Below are 25,226 nucleotides of genomic sequence, written 5' to 3' on the forward strand. Positions count from 1 at the left end.
CTCCCAGGGCCCAAGCCCGAGCCCGAGGGCTCAGCTGATGCGCCCCAGTGTGCGCTTTGCTGGGCAGCCCCGCCCACCCGGCGTTCCCCCAGGGCTGCGCGAGGTGCCACACTGGGTGAGTCCGCAGCCAGCGGACGACCCCAGGCGGCGGGCGGGAGAGGAGAGCAGGGGACCGGCAAGGAGCCGCCTGGGCTCTTGGACTTACCTCGGGCGGCGCCGGGCGCCAGCAGGGCCCCAGCCAGGGCGAGCAAGAGGGCGCGGGCGGGGGGCGCGGGCGGAGGGCGCGCTGCCATGGTCGCCGGGCTTCGGTGCAGCAGCTCTGGGGGTCCCGCGGCTAGCGCGCACCATTCCACGCGGACGGCGAGCGGGGGCTGGGAGTCGCGACCCGAGGGATTTCCTGCTGCGGGGAGTCAGCTCCGAACCCCTCGCGCAGCGCCCGCGCCGCCGACGAGCTGGTCTAGGCTTTCATTAAAAAAAAAAAAAAAAAAAAGTTTTCCCCCCGTGTGTGCGCGCGCGCGCTGCTCTGGCACGAGCCAGCCTTGACCGTTGCAGTAAATGAGCAAGCTGTCCGAGTTGGCGTGGGGGCGAGGAAGATCGCCAGTGAGAGAGGGCAAGCCTGTGAAAGGGATCCGCGGCCAACGGTCACCGTCTCATCACCACGGAACAAATTATGGTCTCCCCCGCCCCCCGGCGGCGTCCCGCGGGTCCTAGAGACCGCTCAGGGTCCCAGCCAGGGTCCCGCCCAGATCCGGCGCTCGCCCACCCCCGGGGCGGCTCGGCGCAGGGCGCCTCCCCGGCCGCGCGCCCCGGCGGCACAGACGTGGCCCGGAGAGCACACTTCCCCGCCCCGGGATGATGTGGCCGCGGGGCCCCGGGCGCCCGGCTGCCAAGAGCACTCGCGGCTGCACGGTCCAGCTTTTCCAGCCTGAGCTGGAAATGCTGACTCGGCTGCTCGCTCCCCGGCGTGCTGAGAACTCGCGGAACGCGGGTGGCAGTTCTGAAAGGCGGTCCCCAGCCAGGCGGGCGGCCCGGGCCATCCCCTAAGCCCCCGAGTGGACGTCTGGTGCCTGAGAAATAAACTTGGACTTGCAGCCACGCGGCGTCTGGGCATAAAGCTTTTGATGTATACCGCTTTAGATTTTACGTGGATACATTGACTCACGTTTCTTGTCCATGGCGTGGACCCAGAAAAGAGTGTATGGAGATGTTTCCCAAACTTTTCTGTTGATGAGAATTATCTGGGTTTGTCTCTTAAAAACACAGGTCCTGGGCACACCCCCTCGCCTCTGGAATGAGACTCCCCCAGGGAGCATGTCGGGAACCACCAGTGAGGTGAGCGGTGGGCTTTGCCTCCAAGCCCTCATTCCAGTGACCTCCACCTCTTTCTCCTGAGAGCCTGGCTCGGCTTCTTAGAACCCCGAGGGTTAAGGAGCTAACCCCGCCACCCCTGTGCACATTATTTAACTCAGAAGCTCCTAAGGGGAGCCGCGCCTGAGTGGTGCTCCAAGACCCAAGGGGTTCTACTGTGGAGCCAGGAAGGAGGCCCACCCATACAAAGCTGTCCCGTGGCCCCCCACTCTTCCTGACCCACGCCCCCATTCTCAGAGGCGGGCGGCCAACGTGGGAGGAAGTTCTGTCTTTTACCATCTCTTCCTCCTGGAATGTAACTGTCCTCACCACCTCCCGCCGCCCCTCGATTCGCCTGTGTTCCCAAGAACCAGGTCAAACCCCTCCAACCCCTCGACAAAGTGCAGGCCTTAAAAAGCCAGTCTCGCCCAAGGGTCCCCTTCCCAGGGCCAGGGAATCTCAGCACTTCTCCTGGAAGCGAGGCCTGGGTCCGAGCCCCGGTTCACACCCAGCCTTGCTCTCGCTTGGCCTGCAGGCCCCGCATAGCCCTTCCTTTGTTCCCGCACATGCTAGGCCAGCACTGGCCACACTGTGTGCCAGCGGCCTGGGAAAGCAGACCCATGAGAAGCGCCTCTCGCCTTCCAACGCTTTTCTGTCTGAGGGACAAACCGAGAAATTGTGACTTTTGTAAACAGTCTGAGCCGGTTACTCAACCTCTTTAGTGACCGTTTGATGGTTAACTAGGACAGCATCTATCACGTTCCTCGTGGAATCAGAGGACTGTGCTGCAATGTATCCCGCACAGCGGTTCCTTTAAAACCCCGCATGGACGAGGAGGAGACCGCAGGGCCCAGCGCTGAGCGGCTTCCCCGCGGTCTCGGGGCTAAGGGGCAGGTAGGTGGGCACCCGCCCCAGATCTGTCTGAAGACACAGTCTGTGTCTTCAACCCTGACTTCAGGGTCCACATTCATCACGGGCAGGCAAAACCCCGACCCCCCGGGTGATAGTGAGGGTCCGAGACCAACCGCACGGTGTGGGTTAAGAATCCAAACCCCTGGGGGTGCTCTGGAGATCCTTGGGGAGGTCTGGGAGGGGAGTTTCAGAAATCACTCAGGTGGTTCGATCCCGGTGTCCCCCCGAGCTTTCGGAAACGCTGCGCAGGAGAATCACGCGTTGTTCCCTTCGAGGTCAATGGGACGGACTTGTTTTCGGGGGGGAGGGGGGGAGGGGGTGGGTCCAGCGGCCGGCCTCCTGAGTCATCCCCACTGGTTGCGTCCTGTATAACGGCCCTGATGTGTGCTAGGCGCTGGGCCGAGGCTTTATACATGCTCTCTGCTAATAAGCCATCTCTTTTCATTCTTTAATGCTTGGCTGTGACTCTTGGCTGTAGACGTCCAATTAACAAAAAAAAAAAAAGAAAAACAAACAAACAAACACCTGGCGCAAAGTTCTCTCCGGAAGCCTAAGTGTGTCCCAAGCCTGTCCGGGCTGCTTTGGTGGAACCAAACAGACAGCCAGCGCAGGGGAGGGGGGACGGGGGGTTTCGGGGGGGGGGGGTGGAGAAAGTCCGAGCCCCCAGCCTCGGCTGCTCAGGCTTCTCACCCGCTGTCGTTCTGAAGCAAGGAGCCCGGGCGGACGCGCTGCTCTGGAAGACTTCAGGCTCATCGGCGACAGCCAGCTGGGCAGAGGGCGACTCTGGTCCTGCAGATGGCTGGGCCGGCCTCTGGACGGGACCCGACCTCCACATTCCCAGGAAGCGGAGGCCGGCCCGGCATTCAATCCCGGATTGTTAGGTAATGGTCTGGGGTCAGAGGCCAGGCTCTGCTCATTACAGTCGCAGATAGATGGCTTGTTGTCCCTTCCTTTCCAGAAGAATTGACCTTTGCAGGGCCGTTTCCTGTGGGCTATTTTGGAGTACCGGCCTGGGTGCTCACGATGAACAGGGCACTTATTTCTTACCCAAGTCACACGGAGCTCAGTCGGCTTTGAGGACAAGCCAATGAAACACGGAGGCGGGTCTCGCGGGAGCCGGGGTGTGACCGGCAGCCGCGCCCGACTTCTGGGGAACCGAAGGGTCAGCGCCCTTGCAGTCCAACCTATTTTTTTTAACTTTTTAAAAAAGATTTTATTTATTTATTTTTAGAGAGGGAAGGGAGGGAGAGAGAGAGACATCAATGTGCGGTTGCTGGGGGCCGTGGCGTGCAACCCAGGCATGTACCCTGACTGGGAATCGAACCTGCGACACTTTGGTTCGTGGCCCGCGCTCAATCCACCGAGCTACGCCAGCCAGGGCCGCAGTCCAACCTATTGACGGAGCATCCGACACGGGCTCACGGAGCCCCTTTCACGGCCCCAGCCCAGCGCCCCTGCTCGCTGCAGGACAGACACACAGTCGCCCTCGATTAGGGGTCTCGAGAATCTTTTTAGCTCCTTCCCTCAGGGAGATTGCAACTCATGGCCCTCTCGGCCTGCAGTGACACCCAGTGCATTCTTCTTCCCATGGGTCTTCTCACCTCAGCCACCCACGGCGCACCTCCTCAGAACCTGCTCCCCAAAGCCAGCGCCCCCTGGGCTCCAACAGATCCACCGCTGCACAGGACCAGTACTCAGGAGCCGTTCAAACACAATTAGAAAGAACGGTCTTGGGGCATCAGGGTCTCAGGGGGTGCTCCCCCAGCTGCATGTACACTCACCTGAGTCACCCCTGCCTTCGCACTTCCCCTCCTGTGCGCCGGCTGTGTCTGGCTCCCTGACCAGTCGCCCCGTTGCCCTCTCTGTAGGTACACGGCTTCCAGGTGGCGCCACAGTGTCGCCCTGCGCCTTGGCTGAGTTCCTCCTCGGAAGGATGCCCGAGCGAACGAGTGAACTGGCAGCGCCGGGTGCTTTCCCCGAGCCTGGGGACAGCCGGGCCTCCCAAAGCGGGCTCTGGGGCTGCGGGGTTTCCCGAGCTTCTCCGGGCCCGTCCGGGGCGCGGGGAGCAGGAGCCAGCCGCCTGACCTAAGCTGCCGCTTCGGATCTCGCGAGACAAACTGCTCCGGCCGCCGCGGAGCCCGCGCTGTGCCGGCGTATCACTGCGCTCGCTGAGTCTCGAACCCGCCGGAGAAAACGTGGGACTCAAGGCCCGTCTTGCTCTGGGGCCGGGAGACCCTCCGCAGGAAGCAGAGAGGCTCCCGCCTGTCCAGGCCGGCCCCTCGCTGGCAGGCCAAGGGGAGCTGGGGCTGACCGGCTCTGGAGCTGGGCCACGGCCCTGGGTCTCGGGTCGCTCGGCTTCCTCCCGGGGCGAGAGGCCGCCCCATTTCACAGTGACCCCGGGGGAGGCCCTCCGAGATGCACGCACCGCTGTGAAACTGCTTCTTCACCTCGCCCCTCGGGCGGCGAACGGGGCCATCTGCCTCCAGTGCTGTGCCCTTGACGTTGGAGAGGACTGGACACTGGCCCCTCTTCGTGCCTTGGAGTCCAAGTTCCCGTTTCCCTTTACCGTTTTAGGCAAATCAACCCCAATATCTTTAACTTGCCTCTAGGGTCCTATTCTCACTCTCTTTAATCATGCTTTTTGCTCTCTGTTGGATCCTCTCCAGTTTCTTGATTTCTCTTAAACCGTGGAGGCCAAATGGGGCCGCGGGGCTGCAAGGGGGTCTGCCCGTGGCCAGGGGAAGCGGGGGGCTGCTCATCGGGTGGGTCCCCGTGCCGGAGACTCTGACCTCCTCCTCCTCAGAGGGCCAGGCTGGTCCCTGCTTTTGGGGGAAGGACCGACTGGGGCGGGGGCTGCTGGGAGGCCGGCTGGCACGGCAGGGTGTGTGTGGCTCTCTGCCCCTGTCCCCACGGCCAGGCAGCCCTTCCCCTTCCCCGGCACTATTTCCGCCCACTTCCTGGGCTTCCGTCGTCCAGGCCACTTTGATTTCTCGGTTCTGCACCCCGGGGGGCGCTTCCAGGGGTAGCTCCTTCCTCCCATTAGGTCCCTGGTGGGCTCAGGCAGAAAAGCCTTCTCCAGATTCCTGGGGCCTGGCGCCACGCACCGCACTCGGCTCTGGGATCTGATGTGGCTTTCACGTCGTACGGTCACCGAGTGCCGGGCGTTTGTCCTCGTCTCCCCGTCCTGACCCAGCAGCAGCCGCCCCCCCGCACACACACCTTAAACCTGCCAGCGCCCGCCAGTGGGGGACACACAGCACCGCCTCCTCGGGCACCCCTGTCCCCCTGATACTTGGAAGCAATCCTCACCAGGGACTTGTTCAGCGTCCTCTGTCCTAGACTGGGCTTACAAATGCAGAGAAGACGTGGACCGAACATTCCCAGAGCCCCTTCTGTGTCCCGTGCGGGGGTGGGGGACACAGGCACCGGCGCCTGTTCTCATGAGCCCCTAGTCTGGTGATGCTGAGAACACCTAAACTCACGTCAGTGGCCAGCCTCTGGCTTGCGTCTGCCGGGCCCCAGGCCGCCGGGAGCCCCTCACCCCTCACCCCTCGCCCCTCACCCCATCCTGGCGCCTGCCCTTCTGTTGCAGGGGAAGGGAGGCTCCGCAGAGCGACTCGCCCACGAGAGCAAGGCTGGAAGGAGGTCCGGCTGGGCCCGGAGGCTGGTCCGTCTGACCCCGAGGACCCTCCGCCGCACTTGCTTCCCGAGGATGCGTGCCCCAAACGTGAGTCACGTCTGGTCCCTTCCTCTCCCTCCCCCGCCCCCGTGCCCTCTCCTGAGTCATCACGTCCTGTCGCCCCACCTCGGACTGCGTCCTTCCCCGACCCAGGCCCCGGGCAGGGCAGCGGGGGGCCTCTCTCCAGGACGGGGGCCGCTCCCGGGGCTCCCGGGGCTGTCCTGGCAGCTGCTGCTCATTCGGGGGCACTTTTATTTACTTATTTATTTTTAACTATTTTTATTGATTATGCTATTACAGTTTCCCCAATTTCGCCCCCCCTGTAGCCCCTCTCCACCCTGCCCCCACAACCCTCCAGCATTCCCCGCCCCCCTTAGTTCATGTCCGTGGGTTGTACATGTAAGTTCTTTGAGTCCTCTGTTTCCTGTACCATTTTTTTTTATCTCTCCCCGTCTAGTTTATGCCTGCCAATTATGCCGCTTCTTCCCTGTACCGTTTCCCCCTTATTCCTCCCTCCCTCCCCCTGCCCGCTGACTCCCTCTGTGTTCTGGTGGTCTGCTCAGTGTTCGTTCTCATTGCTTTTCTTTTCTTTTACATTCATTTGTTAATACTTGTGAGTGTGTTGTCATTTTATTGTTCGTATTTTTAATCTTCTTTTCCTTAGATAAATCCCTTTAACACTTCATATCATGAGGGCCTGCTTTAACTTGACCTTATCTGGGAAGCACTTTATCTGCCCTTCCATTCTGAATGTTAGCTCTGCTGGATAGAGTGATCTTGGATGTAGGTCCTTGCCTTTCATGACTTGGGATACTTCTTTCCAGCCCCTTCTGGCCTGCAAGGTCTCTTTTGAGAAATCAGCTGACAGTCTGATGGGAACTTCTTTGTAGGTAACTGTCTTCTTTCCTTTTGCCACTTTTAAGGTTCTCTCCTTATCTTTCATCTTGGATAATGTAATTACTATGTACCTTGGTGTGTGCTTCCTTGGGTCCAGCTTCTTTGGGGCTCTCTGGGCTTCCTGGACTTCCTGGAAGTCTATTTCCTTTGCCAGATTGGGGAAGTTTTCCTTTATTATTTGTTCAAATAAGTTTTCAATTTCTTGCTCTTGTTCTTCCCCTTCTGGCACCTCCGGGGCACTTTCCAGTGAAAACCGGACAGAAGTCCCCAGCCCCTCCTTGCCTTCGGGAAGGTAGCGCATGTCTCTCACCGGACATTTCCTTTACGGCTGGTGGGTCCCTCTGCGTTTGAGACTTCTAACTCCTGTTTGGGGTTTGACCACAAGCCGTGCTCCGGCCTCTTCTCTCGCCCGCCCCCAGCCCACCCCCACCCCCACCCCCACCCCCCTCCTGTAGCCCCACGGGACACTCCACAGTTGAATGTGTTTATCACTCCGTGGCTTTCCACACGTGGCTTTCCACACGTGGCTTTCCCCACTGGCGGACACGCTTCTCCCCCGCCCCCCACCCACTGACCATCCTCCCTGGCCCCGTCCGTCTGGGCTGTCTTCCCTCCGTCCTCTGCCGACCTGCTCAGCTCGTGTGGCCTGGCGTCAGGGTGTCACTCTGCACCGCAGTGGCAGCTGTGCGAGCCCGCACGGGCCCACCGCCTCGACTCCCCCGCCCCCCTGCCCTGGCGCGTCTGACGGGCCCAGGCCCCCCCCGCAGCCTGGCAAGAAGAGGAAGGGACGGCAATTTCTGGGTGACCCGATAAGTGAGCCGCTGTGTGGCCGCGTGCTGCCCGTGGCTCCCCTCTGTGCGGCTTCCCGGGGCGGGGGCCGGGGCCTGTGACCCCAGTGGTCCCGGGGGGGGGCTCGTCACCCCCAAGGTCCGAGAAGGGGAGCATGTCCTGTCTCCCCCAAACTCCCTCCCAGCCCCCTCCCCGACTTGCCCAGCCGGGGCCCGTCGCTGCCGAGTCAGAGCTGAGCGCCGCGGCGCTGGCACCTGACCTGCGCCCGGACTTGCTCGAGTTTCTGAACTCCTCGGGTTTTAACTAAGCCGTCACTTCTGCTGTTATTTCTGAATGCAACAAAAACAAAATAGAACTGTCTGAAAGCTCCAGACGGCCTCAAACCGCGTTTTGCTCTGGTGATCAGACAATGGGCGAGGGCTGTGGTCTCCTGGGGAGGCTGCCGGCCGTGGAACAAGTGAACAGGGCGTGAGTCGGATGCTCTGAAAGCAGAGGTGTGTGTCGGTGATAATAGCGCAGACACACGGGGCAGCCTCGGTCACCGAACCAGACGCGTGGGTTTTAGAAAGTACAATCTCCTGTATGGAGCAGCCCCTTGCCCCCGGCCCGGCGCCGAGAAGCCTTACACACTGGCCTCGGGAGATGGAAGTCCTGCCCGCGCCGCCCCCCGGCAGGAAGCTGCGGTCTCTCCTGGGGGCACACGCAGACACTCGCGCGGGCCGTGCGGACAGAGGACCCACCGGGGCGCACAAGCAGCGTGTCGTGCAGGAGGAGCCCGTGCAGCCCGGTCCCGCCGGCACGGAGCCGGCGGCAGCGCCGAGGCCGTGCGGGAGTGAGTGAGGTGACCCCGGGGGCCATGTCCAAGGGCATTGCTCTGGGACACCAGGAGCATTACATCACCCAAAAGTAGGCTTTCGCTGTTCAGAGCCGGTCACTTCCCCCCGTGTCCACGGGGGCAGGCAAGGCCCCTGCCCGTTCCTCCCCGAGAGGAGCGCTGTCCCCACACCTGTGCGGGGCTTCCCGGCGGCCACTGGGCTTCTGTCTGCCAGCCGGGTTTGGGCGTCCCGCACCCACACCCTCTGTCCTGCAGGTGGCCATAAAGGGCCCGCTGTCCGCAACGGGACCCCGGAGCGTCCGGGGACACCCCCTCACGCACCTCCTGGAATGGCCCCGTGGGCCGTGACAGAACAGGAACCGGAGGGCTGCACGGGAAGGAAATCTGTCCAGAGCTGAACCCCACTTCCTCCTTCGGCTTAGATTGGTGGCAACTGACCTATTTGACAGCTCTTTCATTGACCTACTTTTGAATTCTATTTTGGAAAGCGACACAAAGCCTCTTGTGTCCCTGCAAAGAGGAAAGGAGGGATGCCCATGCACAGGCACACGGACACCCCGGGAACCAAGGCCGTGTGAGCTTCCAGAATGGGGGGAGGGGCCTTTGTTCTCTGTCACACAACAAACAAACAACCCCCCCAAAAAAACAACACACACAAGCTTGTCAGAAAGTTCTTGAAAGTGTCAACAGTCCTTTCAGAAGTAAGAGATAACTGTGTTTATTTATTAGGTGTTTATTTTCCGGTGAAACACCTCCAGGCCCCCGTCAGTGCTGTGGGTGGAAAGTCTAACCCGATTCACAGAAGCGGCAGACGGGGGAGTCGTGGCAGGTTTAGAGGCAAACGTCCCTCTGAAACCCTCCCCTGCGTATCTGAATCGTGACCTGACGGTAAGCTGGTGGGATAAAAGGTCCTTATCTTTTTTATGAGGATTGTACTCTGGATGGCAGCTGACTGGATGTCCAGTTCCCAGATGATGCTCTGATGCATTATATATATTTTTAAAGATTTTATTTATTCATTTTTAGAGAGGGAAGGAAGGGAGAAAGAGAGAGAGAAACATCAGTGTGCGGTTGCTGGGGGCCGTGGCCTGCAACCCAGGCACGTGCCCTGACTGGGAATCGAACCTACGATGCAGCCCGCACTCAATCTACTGAGCTACACCAGCCAGGGGCCTGATGCATTATAGTCATCGAGCACTTTTACGGTCCACACACCTCACATACATGATTTACAGACTCCCCTGTTACCTGGCGAGGTGTTCGAGGTCTGTCTGGGAAAAGTCCAGCCATTGTTAATACAACGAGACTGGTTTGTGTGACAGCGATGGAACCTGGCAGCCAAGGGGACTGGACTGGAAGGCACGTGTGAACAAGGACGACTCCACTATACTAGTCAGTAGGGGTGGGAGATGCCATTGAGTGGGCACATGTACTGTGTGGCCGTCACATTCAAAATGACTGAGTGAATGGAGCATGAATATTCTTCAAATTTTGCATTCCTCCACAGGAACTATTCCTTCTGAATCTATGGTTCAGAAGGCTGCGGCTATAGGCAAATGGTGATGGGCAGCTTCATCACGACAATGTGCCCACTCGTGCATCATATCCCATGCGGAGATTTTTGGTGAAACATCGAATCACCCAGGTGACTCAGTCCCCCTAGGGCCCAGATGTGGTGCCCTGTGACTCCTGGGTTTTCCCAGAACTAAAATCACCTCTGACAGGGAGGAGATTGCAGACCATCAATGAGATTCAGGAAAATACAGTGGGACAGCTGATGGAGAACTGGGTGAACTGGGTGGGGTCCCAAGGTGCCCCCCTTGCAGGGGACTGAGGCGTCAGTGTCCTGTGTGCAGTGTTTCTTGTATCTTCCAGATCGCTGTTGGGATAAATGACACGGACTTTAAAATTTAAACTTGGACTTGGAGGTCTGTCCCTGGGGGTTGTCTCTCTGCCTTTTTGGCTGCTTCCCCCCGCCTCCGACATGGGCCCGACGCCCTGGCAGAGACGTGCAGGGGCGCTCTTGCAAATCCTCGAGACTCTTGCAGTTTCTAACCCTTCCTCCTCTGAACTTAGCGACGCCTCACCGAGGCCGTTCCTGCTGAGACAGAGGATTTGCCGTTGAGAATGTTGCTATTTTTAATAACTTTCTTTTCCCTTTCAGCAGCAGTTCTGGCCACCTTCATCTTAGAATTGATTTTTTTTTTGGAAGATTGGCCAAGTCGCATTAGAGAAGGACCCATCCCTCCTCGCCCCAGACGGGCTGACTCGGCTCCTCGGGGGCCAGCGGCGGGGTCTGGGGTCTGCCCAGGGGCCCGAGCCTGTGTCCCCGCGTTTGTCCAGGACCCCGGCAGGAAGGTTGGCAGAGAACAGCATCCTGCTCTTCGAAGTCATGGCCACATCTGGCCACACCCACCTGCCGCTGAGCTTCCGCGGAGCGCACCGGAGGCCCACGCTGAGAGCCGTGGGGGCAGTCACCCCCACAAAGGACACTATATGTCACAAGGTCATTCAAGTGGCCCTGGAAGAAGTGCAACACGATGGAACCAGGAGGGTCCCACAGGTTTGAAATGAATGTTCCCCCCGCAGTGACCGTGGTTGCTGAACACTGGCCTTTTGGGAGGCGGGTCTTCGCTACCAGGGCGCTGATGGCTCTGGGCATGGCCAGCTGACCGCTCCACCGGTCACCCCCAGGCTCAAAGGTCCAGAAGTCTCCACTTGCACTTTCACCTCCAAGGTCTGGCTCGGGGGAGCCGATAGGGCGGCTTCCAGAATGCCTTACTGAGAACAACTCTCAGGCCGCAGGGGCGTTGAGGAGAGAGGGCAGCTGCTGGTCGCGGGATGACCTTGGGTGCCCAAGGGGAGGAGACTTCAGTCCTCGCTGCTGTGCTCGGGGGGGCCCCCTGTGCTCGCTGTCTTTGGGAGAGGGGTCCGCTCTCTCTGGTCTCTCTCCTCCTGACAGGGGAGCTGAGCCTGGCCCGCCGGCCAGACGGGTTCCCAGCTTTCTCAGGGGCTCCACCAGCGCCTGTGCAGGAGGGCCCCCATTACACACCCCGCCCACCCAAATCATCAGCCTGTAGTGTTGCCACGGATTTCCCGGCAGGAATAGTTCTTCACACGGGCCACTTCTGTGGGTGCATAATAATGGTTCTTCAAATGGAGACAGTATCACTTTTCGCAAACACCGCTCTCCTGCCGGACATTGCGCTTATTAACACTTTTCCTCTTACAAAGAACACTGTCATTACATTTTGTACACAAAGCCCTCTTGGAGTGTTAGAAGAGTATCTTAGAATAGAATCCCAGAGGAAAAATTCTTAGTTCAAAAGAAATGTACATTTTAAAATTTATGCATTTCTAAGTTGATTTCAAAAGAGTTGTGTCCACTTACTGTCTAGCCCACAATTTAAAAATAACTTAAAAAACTTAAGAGGTAACAGTGATTATTTATGTCTTAAAATAACAAAAGTTGTCATTTTTATCTAATTAAAAATGTAGAAAATTTGGAAAATGTAGAATAACAAAACAGGAAGAAAATAAAAATTATAAATGAGGTCCCTATTTAGGAGACCTTATATATGTATACACCATGAGTGTCATACAAAGTATAAATATCACACATATACAGATAATATGTCACATTAAGATTACATGTATATAAATTATGACACGTCTATTATACATGCATGTTCATGTATAAATGTATATTTCATAGAGATATATATTTCTCTTTCTACATACATATAATAAACATGTTCTATCTACCATGAGTGTTTGTGTGGGGAGAAAGGACAATAACGCAAATGCGTCAGAACGTGAACCGCTGGTGAGCCTGGGTGACGGCACGTGAGGATTCTTCGTGCCGCTCTGGCAGCTGACCTCTAAAGGGTGTGTGTTTTCAGCATGAAAGGTTAACAGACTCTGAGTAACAATGCACTTCCTGTGCATAACACACCGCTTCCTGCCAGGGTCGGGGCGCTACCACGGAGCTTTCCTAGCGGCGGCCTTCATACCGCCGCAGCCCCCGGCGCTACGCTGCCACGGCTTCGGTGTCTTCATCCCGGTGCAAACAGCTTCCTCCCCGTGCGACGTTTAAGATGTTCCCTGTGTTTCCCTACTCACAGCGTCTCAGTCGGGGTCCCTGGACCCAAGTCCTCGAGCGCATCTTGAGAAGCGGTCTCACCGGGAAGGGCTGCTCTGCCGTTTCCTCGGAATGCAGACCTGCTGGCCTGTTGTCAGAAATGGAGCCAGACTGGGAGCAGCTCAGGTGGGAGGGGGCTGCTGGAGGTCCCCCGGGGGGGGGGGGGACGGTCTCGGGACCCCTGCCCCAGGACGCGCCGCCTAGCCCCCAGTGTGGGTCTCCCTTCTGCAGCCTTGCCCCACCCGCCGCTCGCCCTCGGCAGCCTGCCGGCTCCTTTGCAGAGCTCTGAGCTCTGACCCCTGCGCTTGCGCTCCCAGGAGCCCTGGTTCCCGGTGGCGTCCCCTCTGGCCCCGCACCCCAGGCTCCGTCAGTGGAGCGGCCTCCACGGTAAGGGCAGGTGGGAGTGGTCGGTGGGGTGGGCAGGTGAAGGGGGGACAGCTGTCTCAGAACCGGGCAGGGACAGGGAGGCGTCAACCCACACCTGGAAGTCACACTGTTCCCTGTGCACTCAGTACCTTTCCTCCCGGTCTTAGGAAACAAGGAAAAACAGGCAGGTTTAGCTGCTCCGTTACTGTAACTGCCTGTCCTAAACCAGCGGCGTGTACGTGCTGACCGGTCACCTTCCCTTGGCAATGGCTCGCTCGTGTCCTCGGACGGGTCTCTCACCGGAGCGTTCATCTCCACTGACCTCCAGGTGCCTCGCTGAAGGGCGTCACCCTCTGCCACGGAGCTGCAGGCAGCTGTCCCACATGGTTCTCGGCCTCTTCGTTTTCTTCACCGTGGCCGACGCTCCTCGGCTGTGTCTGCTCAGAGCCACCGCTGTGTTCCCGCCACAGCTCACCCTCCGCAGACGGGCCCTCCTGAGAGGTTTCGCCTTCCACGTGCTCACGTGAATGTTAAATACACGGCGGGCCTCACGGAACCGAGACGTGGTCCGCCACCGCCGATTCCTTTGCTCCCCGAGAAACGGCTTCCGGCACGAGGACCCTCGGAGGAGGTCACCCGCGGCGTGGGCTCATTTCTGCAGAAGTCGGCAGCGGTGAGGAGATTTATGGTGTCCGCCCCGCTGACATCAGCGGGCAGGCCAGCTGGCTGCCTCCCAGGCCGTGATAAAAGGCATCATTCGCAGGGGACGTGGGCGGCGGGCGAGATGTCTTTTCCCTGACCTCGGTGACAGCTGCCGCTGCGCCTCGGGCGTGACAGCAAAGTGCAGACACTTAGCGAGGGCAGAGCCCTGGGACAGCCACCAGCAGGACACTGCCCTCCGTCTTTCACTCTTGCTGGTGGCTTCACGGAAAAGATTTGAATGCCTAATTCTTCCTCGGCTGCAATGCAGCGCATAAAACATCCTTCTCTTCCCTTTGCAGCTTTGATAAGCATCGCCCAGCACTTCTGAAGATGCTGGAGGCGCTCAAAGTCTCCCCCTCCCCCTCCCCCTCGGAGTCTCTGATGCGCTGGGATGAGACACAACGGCCCAGGCCTGAAGTCACGTTTCCGTTTCCCTGCCGCCACCTGGCAGGTACGAGCAGCATCCAGAACGTGGGCGTCAAAACCTTCTCTGAGCAGCAAGAAAAAAAAAAATGGAAGGATTTCCAAGCCTCCCCCCTCCAGGGTTCCCCCCCGCCCCCGACCAGACAACAGCTTCAGACAGTCTCCTGGGGTCTGGGGATCAGAGCCGAGGCAGCCGACAGGAACTGAGAAAACCCTCTGTCCCAGGGAGGCTTGCCAACACTGCTGCCTGGTTCCATGTGCAGAAAACATTTGCGTGGAGGGCCCCGACTCCCAGCCCGGCAGCCAGACTGTGAGCAGAACGTGGGGGGTGGGGGGTGGGGGTGGGGGGCGAGGAATCTCCTGACGGCCCGTCGGCCTGGGACAGACAGGGAAGGCTGTCCGGCTTCCCTGCGCGTTTGTTTCATCCTGGGGCGGGCGGGTGGGCTCAGGCGGGCGGGCTCAGCTCCGTGACAGCCGGCTTCCAAGGGGTTTCTATTGCTCGCCGTGCGTGGTAATTAGCCGTGCATGGTAATTAGCAAGTATCGACGGGATCGCAGACCCAGGGAGCCCCGCAATGGACCGCCGTCCGCCGACGGACCCCCGCAAGCGAGCCTCCTCGCAGAGCGCGTCCCCTGCTTGCAGCACGCACGCCAGCCCGCTCGCACAAATGCGCCGTGCACCCGTTTTCCGTCACCTGCATTTAACCCAGCGCCCCCCCGCCCGGTTGGGTGGCCACGTCACGCGCTCCCCCTTCTCGCTCTGCACCCGGCCCACCTCACTCTCGGGCCGCTGGACGTAGGACCCGGTCAGACACCCGCCGCGGCCTGCCGTTCCGACGCCGACAGACGTGTGTCGAAGCGGGAGAACGTCTCCAGGAGTAAGGCTCTCCACCGCTCCCTTCCGCCGCGGGCTGTCTCACACAAAGCTCTTCCAAAGAGCTGCGCTCCGTCTGAGCGAGCATTTGCTGACTCACTCGGGGCGCGCACAGCTTCCAGGAAGCGGGGCTGGCAGTCGGTGCTGGCGAAGAAACCCAGGCGATTTTCCATTATTCCATGACCAGCTGGCAGGGAGGACGAGTGACCAAAATAGGAGTTTCTGGACATGAGGTCATGCAGACCGCGGTAAGGCAGCCGAGAGCCGTTGCTGCCGGTCCGTTTCAAATTGCTCCAAACGCTCCGCTCCGTCCGAGCCCCCGAGTCCCGGCCACAGACCGCGGCCTCCTCTGTCCGCTGCGTCGGGGAGAGCTGGCTCCACGCCGGACCCCAAACACAGCCAGGTGTGAAGGTAGCAGCAGCTCCAGGACAGAATTTGATCGTTGTAGTTACAAGGTTAAATTCTACTTAGAATTTCACAATTCTGAAGTCTGCCCTGGAGTCCGATTTTAATCAGTGGATTCAGCAAACAGGTGACCAGTTCCAGGGAGAGAGAGGGAGGGTTGGTGGTTATGGCTCAAGCCTTTACCTCCATAATTACTATGACATCGTTAGGTTTCTGTTAGGACTCTATTGTAACAGAAAACATTGCTGGATGTCGAAGATTCACTCATTGGCAATACAACAAATGAACAAACAATGAAAAGCTACAATGGCAAGAGGGAAAAATATCAGTGTAGCAGAAACCAAAATTTCCCTTTGCCGCCTTGTCCTGGGCTGGCCGTTCAGAGGATGGCGCAGCTCACACCGACAGACGTCGCGCACTCCTACCCAGTTTCCACCTCAGTCCCTTTGTCAGGATCTGCCCTCGGAAACACGGTCTGCAGGCCTCCAGCACAGATGCGGCAGGCAGCAGGGGCTGGCGAGGGCAGGGGGCCAAGGGGATTCTCGAGGAGTGCCTGTGGGAGTGTAAATTGGCGCAGCCACTATGAAAAACAGCACAAAGGTGCCACAAAATATCAAAAGGAGAAGTACCTCGGGACCCAGCAATTCCACTTCTGGGTATTTACCGGAGGAAAATAAAGACCCTAATTCGAAAACACTGGCACTGCTATGTCCCGTGCAGCGCTGTTTACAAGGGTCCAGATGCAGAAGCCACTCCAGGTGCCCATCGATGGGCAAGGGGATAAGACAGATGCTATGCATGCGCACCCAGACACGCGCGCGCACACACACACACACACAAACACACACAGAGTGGAATATTACTCAGCTATAAAAAAGGAATGAACTCTTGCCATTTGCAACAACATGAAGGGAGGTAGAGGGCATTATGCCGAGTGAAATAAGTCAGACAGAGGAGGAAAAATATCATGCGATCTCACTTGCATGTGGAACCGAAAGAACACAACAAATAAATAAAACAGAAACAGACCCACAGATACAGAGAAGCCGCTGATGGTTGCCAAAGGCGAGGGGAGGAGGGAGGGTGGGTGACTTTTTTAAAAGCAGAAAACAAAAGGGGAGAGAGAGAAAGATACATTATTCATCCGTCAGCGGCATTTAATCTCAAGGCGACTTGCGTTTATTCTTTACATTGTAGGACGCGGCACCAGGGTGGCAACGGAGGTAAAAGCCTCGCGGGCACGCGGGCGCCAGCCGGGCATTCTGCAGCGTTCACTTGTCAGCTGGCGGAAGCCTGCCTCTCGGAGAGCGTCGCGGAAGAGTCTAGAAGCGGATGGGCCCTGACTTCCCATTACAGGCTAGGAAAAGCTCTGGAAACTCTCTGAAAAACGTTAAATAACAACAAAGAAGGTATGGTGGGACCTTTAAAACGTCCCGAACTGACATTGATTTGATTTAAAATACTCTCCATCGACTATTGCAAGTGTGAACGGAAGGTCAGCGAGACACCCCGGAAGACGCAGGCCTGGTGGCCCGGGGACGCCGGAATTACCCCGGAGGTGCGTCTCGGCCACGCCCTTGACACTGTTCCTAAGACAGAGGAACCTGAGAGCAGGCCGAGTCTGTTTGCAAAGCGCCCTGTTCCGGGGGCTGATTTTTGCGGAGGTGACCTCCAGGCACTCTGGGGGCTTCCTGGCTGCCCTTCTTGCTGCCAGGCTGAGGGGTCACCGCCCAAGGCGTCCCGCTTCGGAGGACACGCCCCCTTCGGAGGACACGCCCCTTCGGAGGACACGCCCCCCTTCTGCGTCTGCTTGCCTGCAGCAGGGAACGCCCACCGGCGCTTGCTTTGGGCCCCGAGTTCTGCTAAGCTCTCAGCTCACGTTGCCGCTTTATTCTCGCCCACGACAGCCCCAGGAAGGAGGTACCCCAGGCGCCTCCACTTCACGGATCGGGGACGGCAGCCAGCTCTCGGACCCTGCTGGGCCAGTGGTTGGACTCACGGTCTCTTGTATCCAAAGTCACCCGTTTTGCCTGCTCCGCTAACACGGGACCGGGAGCTGCGAATGGCTTTCCTCTGCCCACTGCAGGACGCTCGGCTCTGTTAGGACCGGGAGCTGGAGGACCCCACGGGAGGGGAGGGGCGTGGCTTCCCGGACCTGCACGGTTGGCTCAGCAGGTTCCCGCACTGAACAGCGCCCCTGCAGGCTGCTTCCTGCAGCCCCTCCCTCCCGCAGCCCCGTCACCGCAGGGCCTCGGGTGAGCCGGCTCCCTGCGCATCCCAGAGAGCGGATGTCCGGCCAGTTCTATCCAGGCGGCCCCGTGGACACTTCTCCACCACCTGCTGAACCACAGCTTTGTCCTCTCCCCCATGTCTAGACCGCAGCCCCGGGGGTGGGGGCGGGGGGAGAAAGACCGCAGCTCTTTCTGGGGGCAGCGCCGGTCCTTCTGTCTCCTGTTCTCACCCGCACGCTTTCCCTTCCCTTCCCACCAGCCAGTCCCGCGTCACTGCGGTCCTCTGTCTTTGTTAATAATCACACAGGGTCAACTTTCCTGTTCAAGTTCCCGTGTGGTTTCTTGCTCCCCACTGGATGCGAACGGTGCAGACCAAGGCGCCGCACAGCCAAGCAACGGCTCAGGGGCGGCTGCCTCATCCCATGCAGGGAGATGGTCTCGGGAGGGCGGATGGTGCAGGTCCCGATGCAACATGGCAAACGTGCCCCTCCGGAGGGGAGGGCAGGCAGGGGAGGGGCAGGTGTCAGGAGGGGACCAGCGGCTCCCAGCAAAGGGGCCAGGTGTGCAGCCGTGGGTGGAGGGGCAGGGGCAGGTGTCACTGCTCCCCCCCAAGCTTCCTTCTCCCTCCTGGGGAGCCTCCTAGTGGGATTTGGGGCCTTCGGGATCCCGAGCCCTGCTCGGCGTGGTTTGCTCGCCGGTTCTCTGGGCGGCGGCCCCTTCCCTGGGAATCGGGAGGCGCAGGCTCCTGGGCCGGTGCCGGGCCGTGAGCGGCGGGTCAGAGGCTCCTGCTGGGCCTCGCCCCACCTCTCACTGAGCGGCTCCGTCCCCAGCACGAAACACATCACACAGCAATGTTTGAAGTTTTATAGTAACTGCATTTATTTCCATTTTTGATAAAAACTAGTAGGTTCTGAGCTCCCCAAACACACGTTCATAAACACAGTAAATGTTGCAAGGACACATGGCAGGCAGCCTTGCAGCCGGCGGGCCATCTTCAGAGAGGCAACCCTTCCTTGGGGATGGTTGGGGGGGGTCCATTGTGGGGGGGTCATTGTGTGGGGGGGTGGGGACGGTGGGGGTGCAGAGCACACCAAGGTCGCCTATAGTTATTTTCAGCCGATTCTGCCCTGACAGGGGCCATGGATGCAGACTCTTGCTAAACAGAGAAAGGCGGTGGGGGGGTGGGGGGAGTGGGGGGGACAGTGAGGGCTTCCTGGTCCCCACTTCAGGTCACAGGCACCAGGCCGCTTGCTCCCTGCTCTCGGGCGCAGCTCCCAGCACTAGGAGGCGCACACACCCAGAGAGATTGTAGACACACTGTGTGGTCACCCGGAGTCCGGGTTTGCAGAAGTGGCGGAAGCTGGGGTTGGTACTGCAAAAGGGATGTGTTTGGGTCCCAGCAATTTCATGGGGAAAAAAAAAGTGACCCCCCAGGGATCTATACCCACATGGGTGCGCAAAGCCCTTCTGCCGAGGTGGAAATGGGGGGCAGGGTGGGGACATCGGAAGCAAAAGGGAAAATTCAGAAGTAAGAAGGGAAGGGACCTGGTGGGTTCTGTGACGAGACGCCCCACCCATCTGCTGACCCACTTCCTGAAGCGTCATCGTTTCTGCTCGGTTTGGGTCGTCAACTCAGAAAACTAGGTTTTCCTTTATGAAAAAAAAAGTTGAAAAGTGAAATTAGGTGCTTGATGCCATGCTCAGTTTAATGGGTTACCCAGCGCGTGAAGCCGTCCCAGGTCCGGGCGGCGGGGCGGCGGGGCGGCCTGCGGTCAGACGGCGTTCCTTTGAAGGAGCTGGTCCAGCAGTTGCTGGGGGAGGACACAAAGAGGTCAAGTTCGGGGTCGGCATCTGCGCGCCACACACATCGCCCCTGCCTGCCGCCGGGCCGTTCGTTACCTTTTTGAAGACTTCCGCGCGGAGTCTGTTACTCTGCAAGATCAGCCTTTTCTTTTGCTCTTCTTTTTTCTTTTTGACTTCGGGCAAGTTGTTATAGATTCTGAAAGAGACGCAGACAACATTCTGAAAGGTCGCGAGACCACGTGTGCCCGTGTGGACCTGCGTCCCCACCTGTGGGCAGGTGCCTCCCTGTCCAAGGGAGACTCCGCTGCTCACCGGCCTTCTGGAATCTGAGACTCGGGGACCCAGGGCTCCCTGCGCCGTGTCCCGACCCGGGCTCCCCACCCCCGGCAGCCAGAGCCCGACAGGCGGAGCCCCAGGGAGGACCCCGCAGAAGAGGCCGCTGCGCCTTCAGAAGTTGCTTTTCTGGCCCCCACCCCCATTCTCCACAGTCATTAACTACTTCCTTGTACAACGAGGGGCCCCAAACCAGCGGCTCTGCTGCTCTGAGGGCAAACCTCTCCCCAAATCCCTTCATGCCGTGCAGTGTCTGCCTTCCTGCGACCTGGGAAAGGTGCAGCCGATGAGCGGAGGGGGCGGGACTTTCGCTGGAATCGCGCTCATCAATGCGCCTGCCTGCATGTGTGAGGTCTGTCTCCTCACCGACCGCATTCCCACCTGAACTGTTTCCAAACACATCCCAGGCGTGGGTGTGATGCTCTTGTGATGGTGTACAATTAGGGGCTTCCGAGTTACAAGCCGGGCCCCAGGGATCCTCCTTGTGGACCCTGCTTTCCTGCCGCTAATGCAGCTGTTTCCGTGCCGACGCGAAGCCGAGCTCGCTCAGCGCACACGGACGGCGTGGTCACCACCGCCGCTGGGGCTCTCGCACCGCTGCGCACGGGGCGCCCGGCCACAACAGCTCTTTTGCACCTTCTCTCCCGTGTGAAAGCCAGGCGGACTGTGGTGAACGGGTTCCGCTGTTAACATAATTACAACTAACATCATAACGATCCTGACTCGGACGACGTCGGTGCCTGACTTTGTCTTGGTTCCTGGGCACGAGGCTCCTCGCCCGACGTGCGTCTTCTCAGGTGCCCTCACGACCCCTGGGGGAAGCACAGTGACCTGCCCTCACCGGAGGAGGCGCCCCAGGCCGGCGAGGCCAGCGGACGTGCGGAAAGGCCCTCGGCTGGGATTCGAACCTCCCTCTGTTTGACCTTACACAGCCCTGTGCCCAGCTGTGGGGCAGAGGGGCCTGGAAACACTCGTTAGTGCCTGCCGGGGCCGGGCACCCTGCGGGCACCGACTGGACTGGACTGGAGTAAGTGAGAGGACACACATCGCCACCCCCGGGAGCTTTCTAGAGAGGCCTGCGCGGAGCCGCAGGAAAGCCGGTGTCGGAAAGCTCCGCAGCGGAAACCCCTCTGCACCCGGGGAGCCATCTCCCTGATGCGGACCGTCTGAAGCTCGTGGGGGGTTGGGGGTAAAAACTCCCGCAACTCACCCCTGGGGCTTTCGAGGCAGTATTTTTTTGTTTTTTAATTTTTACCCAAGGACGTGCTTATTGATTTTTAGAGAGAGGGGGAGGGAGGGAGATAAACATCAATGTGGGAGAGATACACTGATCTGTCGCCTCTCTCACACACCTGACCAGGGACCAAACCCGCCACCCAGGCCTCTGCCCCGACCGGGAATCGAACCCGTGACCTTCCGGTTTATGGGATGACACCAGCCCACTGAGCCACACCAGTCAGGGCCTGCAGTATTTTCTTAAAGAGCTTCCTGAATAAATTTTGGTACATCTACATAATAGGCCATTTTTGCAGAGAGTTAAAACCCACGAGTTAAATCATCTATATCCACATCTCCTGACCCAGGAAGACCTCATGGACATGTTGAAAAGTCAAAAAAGCAAGCTTCAGAAAGAGTAGGATCCCATAGATGGCTAAAAGTCAGACATCTGTATGTGTACACATAGAAGTCTGCTTTCAGGCGGAGGGAGGTCTGGAGGGGCGGCTGGCTGTCTCCAGAGAGGGGCCAGGGCTGGGGAGGGGGGTGGGCTGGGGCTAGTTGGTCATGAGGGACTTTAGCTGCATCTCTGCTGCTTGAACTTTTTAAATGAAAATGCAATTTAGCAACAATAGTCAATGACAAAGGATACAAAAGAAAGCACCAGGGGACTCTCGTGGGTGGGGCAAGTCTCGGGGCCACGGGCAGAGCCCACCCAGAGCACGACCCACCGAGCAGAGCGAAACCCAGGCCCCGGCTCATCGGAGACCGGCCTCTGGCGGGGGGGCCGGTGACTCGGGGGGCCGTCGCCTCACTCCCGTGTCCTGTCCAAGTGTCAGCTTCCACATCAGTAGAATGATGGGGCGATACGCTCTGTCCATGGCCGCTGCTTTGAAATCTATTGTTTTAGTTGGAAGCCTCCATCATCGCAGCTTTGGGTTTGGGGGACCGAGAAGCAAGGATCTGGCTGGAGTTTTTCACTAAATTGAAAGGGAATACTTTTGGCACGAGGCACGCATAACTCCGCACTTCTGAAACAGCGAGTCTCCAAGCCCGGTGGCGCTTTCAAGCCCCGGCCGGAGCGGCGTGAAGCAGGTCGTTAATGGGACGGTCCCCCTTGTCCTCGCCCGCGCGGGGTCATTTACCGAGAGCTTTCCCACGGAGGATCCAAGTTGGCTAATTATCACGGAAACATCACCATCATCATCATCACGGTAACAGCTGAGACGCGGCCCGAAGTGGGGGGGACACGCATTCTTCCTTCTGCCGCGGCTGCTCCGAGGGCACCCCGGTCTGGTTTAATGATCATAATTCTTCCCAGCGCTAGATACTCTATTATAAGTTAATGACATTCTGCCTGCGTGAACTTGGCCAACGTCGCTGCGTTATTATTCCCTTTCCATGAGGGGGCCAGGTCCGAGGAAGAATGGTGGCCTTTGTGTGCGCCGGGTTGGTGGGGATTCGTGGGCGTCCAGGTCAGCGCGCAGCCGAGCGGAGCAGGTCGCGCTCGCTGGCCGAGGGCCGCCCGGCCCGTGGGGGAGCCGGAGCCAGGAAGGCAGGCCTGTGGCCCTCGGCGGCTGCCCTGGAGCCCACGTGCCATCAGCCTCCAGGTCTGGGTCCTTTCCCACAGGCCTCGCCACGGTCAAGGTCCTCGAAGAACCAGTCTCTCTCCCCCTCGTACCATCACCTCAGGAGGTGCACGGGGGCCCAACAGCACCTGCCCGGAGTGGGGGGTGGGGGGGGCGTGTCGTCCCCGCTGTGAGTCTGGAGATCTCTCGGAGACCAATTACTGGGTCGGCTCCGCATCCAAGACCCACCACTTTCCGAAGGATTTTCCAAGAACGGCATTAACGTTCGGAGGCAAAGTTGGACGACCACACTTGTGCGAACCAGCTTTTCAAGTTCACGGCCAAGAAGACCTCAGACCTTAAACGTGGGACCTGGAAACTGGCCCCGCCGGATAGGGCGGGGACCCGTGACGCTGCCCGGTGCCCCCCCACCCCACCCCGCACAACCCCCAGGTACCTTTTAGAGCGCATGTGCATCTCCTTCTCCGAAATGTACCTTTCTTTGGGCTTGAACAAGTTATCTGGAAGACACGGAGAGAGGGTTAGCTTCGGAAGGCACGGCGTCGCACCTGTCTGGAGGAGAATGACCGCAGAGAACTTAGCACACACTCTGTTCCTGCCCCCTCCTCCGGGCCCCTGCCTGCCACAGACACTGCCGGCCTCCGCAGACACTCACGCGCCACGGAAACCTCAACCCACAGGCGGGCTTGACAACGGCGGCCCGGGGCACGAGGCACCAGGGTGGCATCTGACGCGCCTCACGGACGGAGGGGCCCCTCTGTGTGTCCGTGCAGAGAGGGGCGGAGAGTCGGGGTTTGCAGGGGCAGTGCCAGGGCGCCTCCGTCTCACCTTTGGGGGGGGCCCGGGGGCGCAGGCACCCCACCCACAAACACCCCCGCACTGGGTCCGGGTGCCCCTAAGGACAGGGCACCGTCCCAGTGGGGTGTTTTCAGAGCAGGCGCTGCTGCTACGCCTCGAGCCCCCCGGGAGCTTGGCATCCACTCTGACGTCGGACGATGTAAGGGACCACGTCATAGCAGCATGTGCCCAGCACCCTGTGAGCGAGCAAGTGCACAATGGCAAAAAGACCCAGTAAGCTTGCACCGTCTTGTGATACACGTGTGTGCTGCTGACCCCCAGATGCTCACCGGCGGCACACTCACAGTGGGGCGTGCTTCCAGAAAGACAGCACAGACCCTTCTGCAGTGACTCCGAATTCCCACGAGACTCTCCGCCCTCCATCGGCCCAGAGTCTGGTGTGCAAACAGGCTCCGGGAGCCTGTGGCACGGGCGTCCCGGGGCAGCTGCCTCACTTTCTGGAACACACCTGTGGGGCGGCCCTGCGCCCGCGTCACTCAGCACACGCAGACGGGTGGGGGGAGAAGGGCTCGGCACCCTCGCTCCTGCCAGAGCTGGAGCGGCTCCCTGTGGTCTGCAGCGTGGACCCCGCCCCCCCAAACCGGCGTGTCCCGTCACTGAGCACTCCAGTGGAGACACAGAAGACTTCTCGGGCTTGAGAATCCGTGAGGAGGTGGGGCAGAGCCAGGACTACTCAGAACCGCCTTCCCCTCGGGGGACGAGACGTGTGATGCGGCTCCTGACGCGCTGCGTGGAAACGGCCGGGGCTGCGCCTGTGCTCTGTCCAGTTACATCAACATGAAGAAGAAACATGGCACCATCACTGAACTTCGAAGACCGGAGTCCACGGAGGAGCAAGACGGAGGGGGAAACCAGAAGGCCTTTGCCAGGGTGGGGACGACGCCCCGGCGTGTGGGAAGGCGTCGGGCCCGGAGAGCCGGGGGCACCACCACGACGCTGTGCTCTGCCAAGACACCCCCCCCCAGAACCCCCCAGCTTTCACTCCAGACAGGCCAGAACCCAGGGCATCGGGACAATCCCGGCGACACTCCCTAAGGAGCGGGGGCCGCCTCAAGGCAGTCGGGGTCCTGGGCAAGCCAACACGTGGCGGCTCGGAGCATCCCACTCGGGGTGGGGACAGAGCGCCCCCCACAGAGGCCCAGGCTCACGTCTGGGTCCGCAGCCCTCGGGCCGCTCCGGTTTGGGGTGAGGCCCCCCTGGAGGGAAGGACATTGTCCCCAGGGGATAAAACCGTTACAGCCTCTCAAACCGACTGTATGTGTGGTCTACTCTCGAAAAATAATTTCGTGGGTTATTATTGTTAATGTGGTTTATTTCTTCAGAGGACCCAATGGTGCCACAGTGAAGCTTCGGTTTTGTTTCCAGGAGGGAACAGGAGCACCTCGCCTCTGACGTGCTCTCGCGATGACCAAACCCTGCGCCGGGTTAACGTTCTTGTTCTTCTGAAACCACTTCCAGCCTCCTGTGGACTTCTGCACGTGAAGGACGGTCCATGCGGTGGGCAGCCTGCTCCGGGGGTCTGGGAGGTGGACGGTGGCTACGCAGACGCGGGCGTCACTGGGAAACCAGCCCCGTGGGTCAGCTGCCGTCCAGGCAGGGCGAGGGGCTGAGGTCCCGTGGGGTCTGTTGCAGGCGCGGGAAACGAGGAGACCGAGCAGAGAGCGGAGGTGGCTCTGCAGACACCCACCCCTTCTGCTTGCAGAAGCAAAGCCGGGAGGGGCTCCTGGTCAGGGAGGAGAGATTCACTGTCTTCACAGAGAGCTCGGCTGCTGCACGGAGATTGGCCTGGGTCAGAGCGGGGGCACCACCTCGGGGGCTTCCCTGAGAG

The 25,226-nt window shown here is 59.5% G+C and overlaps 2 protein-coding genes across 3 annotated transcripts in view; both read right to left on the reverse strand.

The window, feature by feature from the left end:
• Positions 1–641, reverse strand: part of ADAM12 (ADAM metallopeptidase domain 12) — a 271,784-nt gene extending 271,143 nt beyond the window's left edge. The window contains exon 1 of the mRNA XM_045854355.1: positions 206–641. Within this exon, the coding sequence (XP_045710311.1) occupies positions 206–293 (88 nt within the window). The 5' untranslated portion in view covers positions 294–641. The remainder of the gene's footprint in view (positions 1–205) is intronic.
• An 18,079-nt stretch (positions 642–18,720) lies between these two features.
• The window catches only part of CUNH10orf90 (chromosome unknown C10orf90 homolog), a 121,812-nt gene continuing 115,306 nt past the window's right edge, over positions 18,721–25,226 (reverse strand). For both annotated transcript variants that reach the window (XM_045854370.1, XM_045854369.1), the window contains exons 5-7: positions 22,977–23,040; positions 19,500–19,599; positions 18,721–19,411 (exon numbers count right to left, since the gene is read on the reverse strand). In XM_045854370.1, coding sequence (XP_045710326.1) covers positions 19,373–19,411; positions 19,500–19,599; positions 22,977–23,040 — 203 coding nt within the window. In that variant the 3' untranslated portion in view covers positions 18,721–19,372. The remainder of the gene's footprint in view (positions 19,412–19,499; positions 19,600–22,976; positions 23,041–25,226) is intronic.

The sequence above is a fragment of the Phyllostomus hastatus genome, unplaced genomic scaffold, assembly GCF_019186645.2.
Source record: "Phyllostomus hastatus isolate PE091 unplaced genomic scaffold, TTU_PhHast_1.1 phas_scaffold_1066, whole genome shotgun sequence".
In the NCBI taxonomy this organism is placed as follows: Eukaryota; Metazoa; Chordata; class Mammalia; order Chiroptera; family Phyllostomidae; genus Phyllostomus; species Phyllostomus hastatus.